Here is a 14,150-nt window from a genome sequence, read left to right on the forward strand (position 1 = left end):
ATCTAATGGCTAAGATTTAGTTTTAGTTTGAGATTGCTAATTAGTTAGCGATTGATCACTCCCCTTGTTAAGTTTTCTCAACTAAATTTTATAGATTAATGGGAGAGTATGTTAATATTATTCATTTGGATTTTTCAATAGTGTTATTATTTATTCAAAATTAATTTAGTACATACAAAAACTTACCAAGCATATATATGCAATATGAGATTCATTCAGAATGCCTATAGTATTAATTGCAGAGTCCTAAAACTCAATTATACATACATACTATCTAGAATAACACTATCTACATATACTACTATAGTACTATATATGAAAAGTAACATGATCGCATGGGAAAAGGGTAGTCTCGAACAAGGTTGGAGCCAAAATGCATCCAAGCTTTCTTGTTTAAGACTGTTAAGAAAAAAAATAGAAAATGAGTGAGAAGATGCACTTGATTAATTAGGTGATGGATGGTAGGTACCTTGTTAGCAATGTTGTTAGAGAGCCAGTCGAGGCCCTCGTATAGGCCTTCTCCAGAGGTGGCGCACGCACTCTGGATATACCAATGGCGATCGCGAAAAGAGTGAAGCCCGAGCTTGTCAGTTATCTCAGCAGCATTCATAGCATTCGGAAGATCCTGTTTGTTAGCGAAAACTAGCACCACCGCATCCCGAAGCTCATCCTACATCACAAACCCTAACCCTAATTAATTCCTCATTCACTCCATCAAAAACTAGCTACTCATGTTTCTTTACCTCATTTAACATTCTATGCAGTTCATCCCTAGCCTCAATAACACGATCTCGATCGTTGCTATCAACCACGAAAATCAACCCTTGAGTGTTCTGGAAGTAATGCCTCCATAATGGTCGAATCTACCACAATATAATTACACATATATAATCAGAGCCATCAAACATAACCAACCATCAATCTTAAACACACCCACAATATAAATTAACAACACTATTGAAATGAGGTACAACTTATACCTTATCTTGACCACCAACATCCCAAACAGTGAAGCTTATGTTTTTGTATTCAACTGTCTCCACATTGAATCCTAAACAAAAGGTGATCACATCACACAACTAGTAAGGCCAAAGGCGGTTCACATCAATATATCTATGATCCACCCTAGAAATTAAAAGTAAAAATCTTTAAAGAGTACAAAACCAACGAAATATACTTGATCTTTATCATCTAATTAATCAAAATAAGCTGTTGAATGATCTACTATAAAATATGAAATTCTTTCCATAACATAGAAATAGAAATATATATATGAAAGAAGCATACCAATTGTTGGAATTGTTGTGACGATTTCTCCCAACTTGAGTTTATACAATATGGTGGTCTTACCAGCAGCATCAAGACCTACCATAAGAATTCGCATCTCCTTCTTTGCAAACAGCCGGCTAAAAAGCTTCGTGAAGGATAACCCCATTTTCTCTACATATATACACCCATAAACTAATTGTAACCTTCATTTTTATACAACAAATTTAATCCCATGTCCATACAATTAATTAGAGCTTGTTTTCTACATTTGATTCATGGATATGACAACTAATTATTTCTCCAGGACATAAATATCTCAACAAATATTTAAAATAATTCATGCAATATTCAAACGAAATAGGGATTAGACCATGTATTGAAAAATACATGACTTACGTGAAAATTTGACCAAAGACTTCTTCATTTGGAATATGTTTGAGAAATAAGGAAATGGGTTTTGTCGATGTTATTGAAACAGCAAATTGTGATGTGATATGCGGGAATGGCATCCAAATTGTCGATGTTATAGAAACAGCAAATTGTGTAGCTTAGGGCCAAATTATCAACACAATAATAATGAGGAGGGAGAAGAAGAAGAAGGCCACATAAAATCTATTTGTGGTTATATTTGATTTTGTGGAGATGAAGCTAATTTATTTTGGAATGAGGTTATTTTCCTAGCCAAGTCATAGAAATGTAGTATAACCCAACTAAAGATTGAGAAATATGGAAATGCTGCATTTGTTTGTTGTGTGAATGCGAGAATAGCGTTGGAGCATGCGGCTGCAAATACTGGATGAATGTGACACCAATAAAGAGTGGGTGGGTAGCAAAGATCGACACTAGAGGTAAAAGATATATACTTACAATATTAAGTTTTAATTTATTAATTTTGGACCGTTAATTAATTAAGACACATAAAATAATATAAGTTGACGGTTAATTAATTAAGACACATAAAAGAATCTAAGCTGACCATTAATTAATTAAGACAACAAGTTTGAACATCTCAAAAGTAATTAATTGGATTTGGAAAAAATTATATGTACAATTTCTCAGGTTAACAAGGCCGGATCTAAATGGACACTTCAAATGGACAACAAGTAACTATTGTTTGTGTGTGTTTTAGTTGCTCAAACACTTAATCCTTATTCTTATCTAGTAGGATTGTATTATAGACACCCCTACAGTTACATAATTGGTTTGAATGGAAGCGGAAACTGATAATCAAAGTAAATCTTCATTTAAGTCACCAAAAACCTGTTGAGAAAATGAGAAGCATTAAAGAAGAATAGAGTTCCAAGAAGCGTTAAAGAAGAATGGAGTTTCAAGATCAGAACATTTATCATTCCCGCCTTGTTCCAATAATAATGTAATTCCAAGAATACATTTATTGTAGGATCTCAAGGGTCACCAACATCCCTATAAATACATGGGTGTTGAGTACTCCCTCCGTTCCCTCATAGTTGAGGCGGAACTTTTCGGCACGGAGTTTAAGAAATGAACGTTGGGTGTGTTAAATAAATAGATAAAAAAGTAAGAAAGAGAAAAAGGTAGAGAGAATAAAGTAAAAAGTGAATAAAGTAGAGAGAATAAAGTAAGATAGAGTAAAGTAAGAAAGAGGAAAAAGTTACTATATATGGAAATGACTCAACTATGAGGGAACTTCCCAAAATGGAAAAATGACTCAACTATGAAGGAACGGAGGGAGTACCATTTATCTATCCAATTCAATACAATCATATTTTCCCATTGCTTTCTTCTCTAAATATGTTGCATGTACCATTTAACATGGTATTAGAGCGGGTTTGGACTCAGATAAGGTATCATCATCGTCCTTGATACCTTTCTCGGCCCTTTCCCGTTTTTTGTATGATCCAGGTGTATGCTTTGGCAGTCACATATGGGAGCGGAGGAGATAAAATCCATGTGTATGATCTTCAGTTCAAAGCTACCACACTGAGACAAGGAAGCAGTTCATTAGAAGAAATATGGAGCCGGTTGGGAGAGAGATGGATTTCAATCAACCAAAAACAGACGAACCCAATGAAATATCCAGAGGATATGGAGATTCATGACAAATTCATACAAGATCAGAGAGTATGTCAGTTTCTCTATGCAATCGATAGCAAATATGAAACAACCAAGAAGGAGATACTAAAAATGGACCCACTTCCCTCCGTCGACTACACCTACAACCTGTTTAGCAGGAGGAGACGCGACTCCGAGTATTACAGCAGACAAACAACGGCGGAGCAGTCGCCAAGGATGGAATCGGAACCGGCCTCGCCGTCCGAGGGTGGCAAAACTATACCGGCGGCTCGCGGGGCGGCGGTCGCGGCAGACACGGTGGTGGTCGCGGTGGCGACAATGGCAGAAATAGGCGAAGTGATGAAGAGACAAAATTCCATGAAACTACCTCGTGGGAGTAAGTATCCACCGTTTGTACCCACAAAAAAAAAATCCATCCAAGGGAAAGACGCATCTCCCTCTCGGGTGTTTGATTAAAATACGCATCTCCCTCTCGCGTGTTTGAACTCAAGCCGTTGCTTCTGCCTTCATTCACACAGTGACGAGAACTCATACTCAGCGCGACGCCTTCTGCTCCCAACGTCTCCAGCCGACGGAAATCAAAGTTAATCCGACATCTAGCTGCTCCAATTCATATTTAAAGTGGTGTTAGGTAATTTTTGACGATTATTTTCGATTATTATTGGTTTTGGTGTTCTGTGAGTGAGAGGGCAGACGCGGTGCGAGATGCTGATGCGTGTATCAGTGAAACACACATGAGGAAGATGCGTGTATCATTAAACATGCGAGATGCTGATGCGTGTTAAGAATTAAACACGCGAGCTCCTCTCGCGTTTTTCCCTTCGATGGAATATTTTTTTTAATGGGTACAAATGGCGGATACTACCTCCCAGGAGGTAGTTTTGTGGAAAAAAGCCGTGGTGAAGAAGACAAGTCAAAATTGGTGTGTTCCTACTGCCAATGGAAAAGACACATAAAAGATTCATGCTTTGAACTAATTGGATATCCAGATTGGTGGGAAGAGAAGCACGGGAAGCCGTCGCCGCCACCGCAAACACCCTGGAACCGTGGCGGGCACGCCGCTGTAGAAGTCGGAGGCGACGGAGGCAACGCCAGGCTGGGGGGCGTGCAGGCTGCTGGTGCTGTCCACCGGAGACGCCGCTGCTCAACCGGCGAACACAACCGGGGCAGCGAATTTCGTCGCCGGCGGAAATGGGAGTGTAATTCACGACTAGAGTGAAGAATTGATAGGGGAAGAAGCGGCGCCCATTCTAGGTAAATTAGGGTTAGGGGGCTCTTTTATTAGAGTCCCCCAAACCTTTGGGAAATTGCAGGTTTCACCCCACCAAAATTTGTAGCCTCAGTTACCCCCCAATATTTACCAGAAATTACAAGATGTACCACACCAAAATTTGCATCCTCAATTAGCCCCCAAACCTCCTGAAAATTCCATAATTACCCAAATTTCTCGCCAAAATCGATTTCAGCCCCTCGAGACGCTTGGAGTTGCGTGTGCAGTATCTAATGGCCATGAAAAAATGATAAATGGATTTTTGACTGTGGAGAAACCGATACCATAACTTATGATGCCTCAGACCTTACCAACCTTTAGAAACCTCAAAAATCTCATATCTAGATTGCCAATGGAGAATTTACAGTGGTTGGGGGGGCTGGAACTGTTAACATTTCACCTACTTTGCAATTATCGAATTGTCTATATATTCCTTCGGTCTCATAAGTTATTATCGATTAGTCATGTCACAAAAGAATTGAATTGTACGTTACTAATGCAGCCACAATTTTGTCAGTTGCAGGATATCCGTGTTAGAGTATGTATACTAGAAATCAGATTTCGAGTGATTGGATACTGCAAAACTCTATAATTTATTTTCTAATTAATGCAACAGATTATTTTTGTCGTAATGTTGTTATGTTTTATATTTAATGGATGTTTATTGCATATTTAAATGTTAATCAACATAACAAAGTCTAAGTCTTTGTTTTAGTAGACCGGTTGTGGGCGTCGTCCACTGTAAGGTAACACGGTCAGTTCTGAACAAAGAAAATAAGAATTTCACAACCTAGATGGGCCTAGACTACCTATCGTGAAAGGTTGTAATGTCAGTCCGATTATTCCTAAGCCTTAATGAAATAAGATGACGTTGGTGTGGTATAGCATTGAATTGGATCTAACAGCAAGACGAGTCTTTATGCTATCTACTGAAAGACGAAGTCTTGATAATTTGTTTCTTAATCAATGTACATTAGCATTGAGCATACGATATTGATTGAACACTACTTTGACTTGCCAATAGGTGCGGGTTTTTCGTAACCCAAGAATCCTGGCATATTGGGTAGTGTAGATTAATATCTAGAGGTGCTAGGATTGCTATTATATCGAATCATGCGCGAGCTGAGTCTCATTTGATAACGTTCACAAGAGGAGCTCGAAACGAGGACTTTGTTATTCGGAACCTAGCTAGTTGGAGTCTGATTACTCCATGAATAACAAATAAGTGTTTCTTGCTTGAGTCCACTCTTGGAGTAAATGTGTTAATTAATTAAGTTCATAGACACTGATTAATTAATGAACGTTCCTATCTTAAGCGCGGGAAATAAATAATACTGGCTCTGATTATTTGGATTTAAATTTCACGAAATTCATGTATGCATGTTTTAATTGATTGCGAAGCATGGTCTTGCGTTTTGTTATATTTATTTATGCATGATGAACTCAAGAACTATTGAATCAAGAACTTGAATTATTCGAACATACGAGACGTGTGATTCGTCGGCGCTTGCGCTGAGACGAATCGCACCACGCGCGATCGAAAGAGTGTCACCGATTGAGTGGGAGCCGAGAGTCGACGGTGATGGGGCGACGCGCAGACGAGCATGAGCTCATGCGCACCGCCGGGCAAAACCGCAAACCCTAGGCGGCGGCCCGATGCGAGATCGGCGATGGTAGGCGTGGCGTGGTGGTTCGTCCGAGAACCACCGAGATGCTGAGCAGCTGAACCCTTAACCCTAAGCAGAAGGTCCGACGTTGCTTCTGAATCTGGCCGAGACCGCCGCGCGTCGACGTGAGGCGATGGCCGATGCAGTGAGAGCGATCGTCGGTGCGGCTGGGCGAGACGATCCGACAATGCTGGCCGAGAGGAGCTCTATGCAACGCGCAAGTCTCCTGGCCGAGAGCAAACACCGGCGTCTCGAGACTTTCCGGTCGAGAAGCCGAGACGAGGGTTGTGACATGTGGCCGAGAGCAGCTGCGCCGATCGCACGCGCTACTGGTCGAGGCACGTGAGCGATCAGGCTTGCCAGATTCCGGCGAGGAACTCACCGGAATTTCATCGTTAATCGTGCGTGCAAACCTCGTACGATGAGATAACGATGAAGGAATATATTAATGATTATTTAATTCCTAAATTAAAAGATATCATTAAAATAATTATTTAATGGAAATAAAATATTTTGGGAAGATTTCCCTAGATTTTAGGAATATTTTGATTATTTTCTATATCTATGGAAATAAATATTTATATTTAATCCTAGATGATATAGATGAGAATAATTAATGAGTTTCCTAAATATTATATATCTAGATATCCTAATTAGGATAGATATATAAGAATTCATTAAATAATATAATTCTCTTCCCAATCTTGAACATGGAATAATACGAATTTAATTATTTGTGTCTTATTAAGATTTAAATAATTAATTTATTTTAGATATATCTTATAGTAGACACAAATAAGAATTAAATTCTAAAATTATTAATTTCCTAAAGTAAGATTATAAAAGATAATAAAATATTTAATTATCCAGTCAATTAAATACCAAAAAAATTTAATTAAGCCTTCATCTGCCTTAAGGATAAGGATAATTAAGAAAAACTATAATCGAAATATCTAAGCGATACTTATGAACTTAAAGTTTGTATATGGTCTCCATCGATTGGTCTGCAATTTGTGAAGCTTATTTTTAATATTTTCGCCACCCATTATGTGGGGACAATAATCCTAAGAAATTAGTAAGTTCATGAGGGTGGACTTCTCACATAGATAGTGTGAACTAGAATGCGATTTCTAATATTATCGGCACCCATTATGTGGGGACAATAATCCTATGAAATTACGAGATTCAGGGGTTCATGCAAAATTTATGAGATAGCTTGATCTTGTTAGCGGCACATGAGCATTGTTATGGGAGTGTCTCGTAGAAATAAGACTCTGTAATGCTAAATCTGGTGGTCGTGCTTAGGCAACATTAGGCGGCCATGCCATTATGTGGTCTTTGGACTATTCGTCGGTATTGTGACCAGTAATATGTAAAATTTTAATGCGTATTGACCTCTTATGAAGGGTACAAAATTTTAATTTTACAGTTGTAAGTTTTTTGAAAAGTTTTATGGTTAATCTAATCAAGCTTCTTACATAAGTTTATGACAAATAGTAAATCTTCTGTTTTTTCAATGCAATTAAATCGTCAAAATGTCGTGCAATCCTCTCTCTTCAATACTTAAAGAAAACAAACTCGAGGGCCAAAATTACATAGAATGGAAACAAAATTTGGACATCGTTCTCACAGCTGAAGAGTACAAGTTTGTGCTCACTACTCCACGCCCCCCAGTACCGGCGGCTAACACTGCGGTGGGAGTTCAGAATGCACATAGGCGGTGGCATAAGGCAAATGAGATGGCTAAGTGCTATATGTTGGCTTCTATGTCATCAATACTCAAGCATCAACATGCTGCCATGGAAACTGCCGCCGAGATAATGCAAAATCTGACTAATCTTTTTGGTACTCAGAATCGAGCGACTAAGTCTCAAGCCTTTCGAAGTATCATGGCGAAGACAATGAAGGAAGGCTCATCTGCGCGGGACCATGTCCTCGATGATGAGCCACCTCAATCGAATTGAGGTTTTAGGAGGGACGATTGATCCCGAGTCCCAAATTATTATTATTATCCTTCAGAGTCTTCCCCCTAGCTTCCAGCAGTTCAAGCTCAATTTTGAGATGAACAAGCGGGACTACACCTTTGCTAAGTTGTTGACTGAGCTTCAGTCGGTGGAGGACCTTATGGTTCAAGCTAAGGCGACCATGTTGAGTATGACGCCTAATTCCTCTGGCTCTAAGCCTAGAGAAGAAAAGAAAAAGGCAACAAACTCTAGTGTGGCCAAGAGTGCTAAGGGAAAGAAGAAGAAGAAGAAGAAGAAGAAGAAGAAGAAGAAGAAGAAGAAGAAGACTAGTAAGAAGTCTTCTTGGTGTTTCAAGTGTGGAGAGAAGGGGCATTGGAAGCCAGAATGTCCTAAAAGGGGCAAGGCTACAGGTATGCACCAAGCTCTAGTGGTTGAGTCATGTTTGGCTTCGACATCTACTCATACTTGGGTTATTGACACTGGAGCTACTGATCACATTTGTTTTGGTCCTGACTTAATGCAGGTGACAAGGCGGCTACGTGATAGTGAGATCGAGGTCCAGCTGGGCGACGCTACTAAAGTGGCGGCCATAGCAGTGGGAGATGTTTATTTGCGTTTTAGCAGTGATAGATTTTTTATTTTGAAGAATGTTTTGTTGATACCTTCTTTTAGAAGAAATTTAATTTCAGTTTCTAAATTGGTTTATGATGGATATTCGATTTCTTTTAATGACAATTGCGTTGTTAAGAAAGATGACCCTTATATTTGTCGTGGTATCATGGAAAACAATCTGCGCACAATCACATCTACCCAGTTTAATCGCAAATCTGAACTCAATACAACATCAAAAATTTCAAAGAAAAGCAAAGAACCTTCTAGTTCAATGACTGATATGTACTTATGGCACCTAAGAATTGGTCATGCGAATGAAAGAAGGATCCATTCTCTTGTGGATCAAGTCCTTTTTAAGGGTCTAGAGAATGAACCTTTTCATACGTGTGAATCATGCCTTGAAGGCAAGATGACCAAGAGACCTTTTAAGGCCAAGGGAAATAGGGCCAAGGAAGTACTAGAGCTTGTTCATACTGATGTATGTGGACCAATGTCAACCGAGGCACGGGGCGGTTTTCGAGACTTCATCACCTTTATTGACGACTTCTCGAAAATTGGATACGTCTATTTGATGCGCCACAAGTCTGAATCTTTTGATAAGTTCAAAGAGTTTAAGGCTTATGTGGAGACGTATCTTGGAAAGAGTATCAAAAGCCTGCGATCTGATCGCGGAGGCGAGTACCTTAGTACAAATTTTTTGGACTACTTGTCAGTGGCGGGAATTGAATCCCAGATGACCGCACCGGGCACGCCCCAGCGGAATAGCGTGGCTGAAAGAAGGAATAGGACCTTGTTAAACATGGTCCGGTCGATGATAAGTTTTGCCCGGCTACCTATTTCGTTTTGGGGACATGCCTTGCTATCTGCGAGTCATATTTTGGACAACTTACCGTCAAAATCTGTACCTATTACTCCTTATGAGTCGTGGATTGGGCGCAAGCCTAATCTAGCACATCTCAAGATTTGGGGTTGCCTGGCTCATGTATTGGAAAAGGATCCAATTAAGCTGGGATCTAGGACGGAGGTTTGTGTGTTCATAGGGTACCCTAGAGGATCGAAAGCTTATGAATTCTTTAGTCTTCGAGAAAAGAAAGTCATTGTGAGCACTCATGCGACATTCTTAGAGGAAGACTATGTAATGAATCATAAACCCAACAGTGAAGTGGCTCTTGACGAGCTAACTTCTGTTACAAGTTCCATTAACCAAGAACAAGTACCTAGTGTATAAACAATTGCCGAAGTTACAACTTCTACACCAAGTGTTGTAGTGCCGCGTCGCAGTGGGAGGGTCTCTCACGAGCCCGAAAGATACATTGGTCTGGGGGAATCTATGGATCACTCCTCAGACGACAATGTGTTGGATCCCTGGAATTTTGCAGAGGCGAAGGCGGATGCCGATCATAGCGAATGGGTGAAAGCCAAGGATTCGGAACTACAATCGATGGTAGACAAAGATGTCTACAATTTGTCTATCCTACCCGAAGACTGTACTGCCATTGGGAGTAAGTGGATATACAAGCGTAAACATGGACCCAATGGACGAGTTAAAGTCTATAAAGCTAGACTAGTGGCCAAGGGGTATACCCAAAAGGAGGGTGTCGATTATGACGAGACCTTCTCCCCAGTGGCCATACTCAAATCGATCCGGATACTTTTTTCTATAGCAGCCTACATGGATTGGGATGTATGACAGATGGACGTCAAGACTGCGTTTCTAAATTGGGAGTCTTGAGGAGACCATCTATATGGAACAAACCGAAGGCTATGCAGTAAAGGGCAAGGAGCACATGGTTTGGAAGCTTAAGAAGGCCATTTATGGCCTTAAGCAAGCATCTAGATCATGGAACTAGTGTTTTGATCAGATTGTTCATAAGTTTGGATTCGAAAAGTGCCCGAATGAAAGCTGTGTCTATAAGAAAGTTGAAAAGGGGAATGTGGTGTTCTTAGTTTTATATGTAGATGACATTCTTCTAATTGGAAACAATAAAAAGATGTTGTCATCAGTACGAACATGGTTGTCAAACCGGTTCGAGATGAAGGATATGGGAGATGCGGGACATATTCTCGGTATCAAGGTCCTTAGGGATCGTGAAAAGAGGACGCTGTGCTTATCCCAAGAACCCTACATCGACACGGTACTTAGACGCTTTAGCATGCAAGATGCCAAGAAAGGTTTCTTACCTTTTAGACATGGCGTCCATCTGTCTCAAGAGATGTGCCCTAAAACGCCATCTGAGATAGTAGAGATGAGAAGGATACCATATGCCTCGGTAGTTGGTAGTCTCATGTATGCTATGCTTTGTACTAGGCCTGATATCTGCTTTGCTGTTGGCATGGTAGCGAGATATCAGTCAAATCCTGGCCAAGGACATTGGACTACCGTAAAGAACATACTCAAGTACCTTAAACGGACTAAGGACTATGCTCTAGTTTACAATGCAGCCGAGCTCTGTCCTTTGGGATACACTGACTTAGATTTTCAAGCTGATCAGGACTCGAGAAAATCTACTTCTGGATATGTGTTCACCTTAGGAGGTGGAGCCGTAATTTGGAAGAGTGTGAAGCATAAATGCATCGCGGACTCTACCATGGATGTTAGAGTATGTATACTAGAAATCAGATTTCGAGTGATTGGATACTGCAAAACTCTATAATTTATTTTCTAATTAATGCAACAGATTATTTTTGTCGTAATGTTGTTATGTTTTATATTTAATGGATGTTTATTGCATATTTAAATGTTAATCAACATAACAAAGTCTAAGTCTTTGTTTTAGTAGACCGGTTGTGGGCGTCGTCCACTGTAAGGTAACACGGCCAGTTCTGAACAAAGAAAATAAGAATTTCACAACCTAGATGGGCCTAGACTACCTATCGTGAAAGGTTGTAATGTCAGTCCGATTATTTCTAAGCCTTAATGAAATAAGATGACGTTGGTGTGGTATAGCATTGAATTGGATCTAACAGCAAGACGAGTCTTTATGCTATCTACTGAAAGACGAAGTCTTGATAATTTGTTTCTTAATCAATGTACATTAGCATTGAGCATACGATATTGATTGAACACTACTTTGACTTGCCAATAGGTGCGGGTTTTTCGTAACCCAAGAATCCTGGCATATTGGGTAGTGTAGATTAATATCTAGAGGTGCTAGGATTGCTATTATATCGAATCATGCGCGAGCTGAGTCTCATTTGATAACGTTCACAAGAGGAGCTCGAAACGAGGACTTTGTTATTCGGAACCTAGCTAGTTGGAGTCTGATTACTCCATGAATAACAAATAAGTGTTTCTTGCTGAGTCCACTCTTGGAGTAAATGTGTTAATTAATTAAGTTCATAGACACTGATTAATTAATGAACGTTCCTATCTTAAGCGCGGGAAATAAATAATACTCCCTCCGTCCCAATAAATATGAAACGTTTGCTTTTCGGCACATGATTTTATGTTGTGTTGTTTTGTGAGTTAACGAATAGAGAGTAAAGTAAGAAAGAGGGAAAAGTAGATATAAAATTATTTATATTTTAAGAAACGTTTCATTTTTAATGGGACAACCCAAAAAGGAAAACATTTCATTTCTAATGGGAAAGAGGGAGTAATAAATATCGGAAACTTGAATTACTTGTAATCTCGGATTTGGATGGGGAGTGCAATATTACTTCTGTAGTGGCTGTTCGTAATATTCCAATATAAGCTTGTATGAAATTGTGGGTTCAATTTAATTAGAGAAAAGCTAATTGGGGGAGCCCATATCCAAAGCTTTCCATAGATCCCTGGCTGGGCAAAATATGTGACTTAATATAAATAGGAGAATAAAGGAGACATAATACACACAGTTTTAGAGAATAAAAATTGGCCCCCTTCAGTGTATAGGAGAGGACGAAATTTTCTTCTTTCTGCTCACAATGTGAGCAGTTTTTCTGTCCTCCATTATTCGAGTCCTTGTACTTTGGTGAGATCAGCCCACACTGATATCAACGTACTATCCGGGAACCAGTCAGAAGATCCGTGGTCTAGTAATCAAGATCTTCACGTGGAGAAGGCGCGAGCCATGTTCGATTCTTTGGAGAATCAGAAAGGTAAATTGGCTAACTCCGTAGGAACATCTTTTAGGATTTCGATTATGCTAAAACGTGTATGAATTCAAGTTGTGAGCATGATACATGTGATAATTGCGTGAATAGAATTTATCTTTATAATCTGCTAAATAGATCAGGATTATTATATAATCGATTTATGTATGCTTCCGCTGCGAACCCCTTCAATCCGAACCGGGGAGATGATTGGGCGTGGCACTGAACACGATGGGCTTTACTATGTGGATGAGATAGCTCAAAAAGGGACTGCCATGCTAACTCACGGATCAACTGACCGGAAAGCTTGGCTTTGGCATCGGTGCTTGGGTCATCCATCTATTGGTTACTTAAAATTGTTATTTCCTAGTATTATTCCTAAGCATGACATGTACTGTGAAACTTATCTTTTATCCAAAAGTCATCGAAACTCTTATCCATTAAGTAATACTCGCGTTGAAACCCTGTTTGCCTTAGTACACTCTGACGTTTACCCATTTCTATAACCTTATCCAAACTCAGTTTCACAAAACAATTCCAGTCCTTCGGTCAGATAATGGGGGGGAGTTCGTTAATTCTAACATGAAACAATTCTTCCAAAACAAAGACCTTATACACTAAACCACATGTGCTCATACTCCCGAACAAAACGGTGTGGCTGAAAGGAAAAATCGATCTCTCCTCGAAATGACTCATTCTATGCTTATAGAGTCAAAAGCCCCAAAACACTTCTGGCCAGAAGCCACTGCCACCTCAGCCTATCTCTTAAACCGATTGCCCACAAGTGTACTCAAACACAAAACTCCCCTACAAGTCTTGTCCGCCTACACAAAAATCCCTCCGCCCTTACTCTTGAACCTCGCGTCTTCGGATGCTCCGTTTTTGTCCACATTCCTAAACATGAAAGAATTAAACTATCCCCATGTGCTATTAAATGCGTATTTGTAGGATATGGGGTAAATAAAAACGGATATAGGTGTTTCGTTCCAAAGTCCAACCGTATGTTCGTTACAATGAACTGCAACTTTCTTGAAACTGAGTATTTCTTTACCCATCTTCGCGGTCAGGGGGAGAGTAATGTTAGGGATAACAATGATACGGACCCGCTAAGTTGGATCTCGATGCCATTGCCAATGCCAAGCAATCCTGATGCGAACCTAACAGAGAAAACAGTAAGCAATTCGGCTGAGCAAGTCTCTGATGTGGTAGAGTCTATTGTGGAAGGTGACATCGCCTCAAATA

At 39.8% G+C, this 14,150-nt stretch overlaps 1 protein-coding gene across 1 annotated transcript; it reads right to left on the reverse strand.

The window, feature by feature from the left end:
- Positions 1–233: 233 nt before the first annotated feature.
- Positions 234–1,962, reverse strand: LOC125221651 (ADP-ribosylation factor 1-like). The gene is made up of 6 exons (XM_048123833.1): positions 1,666–1,962; positions 1,288–1,440; positions 981–1,051; positions 744–863; positions 470–670; positions 234–399 (listed from the first exon to the last, which is right to left on the reverse strand). The coding sequence occupies exons 1-6, from the start codon at positions 1,691–1,693 to the stop codon at positions 394–396; spliced, it is 579 nt and encodes a 192-aa protein (XP_047979790.1). The 5' UTR covers positions 1,694–1,962; the 3' UTR covers positions 234–393.
- Positions 1,963–14,150: the final 12,188 nt, after the last annotated feature.

This window comes from Salvia hispanica, chromosome 4, assembly GCF_023119035.1.
Source record: "Salvia hispanica cultivar TCC Black 2014 chromosome 4, UniMelb_Shisp_WGS_1.0, whole genome shotgun sequence".
Lineage (NCBI taxonomy): Eukaryota > Viridiplantae > Streptophyta > Magnoliopsida > Lamiales > Lamiaceae > Salvia > Salvia hispanica.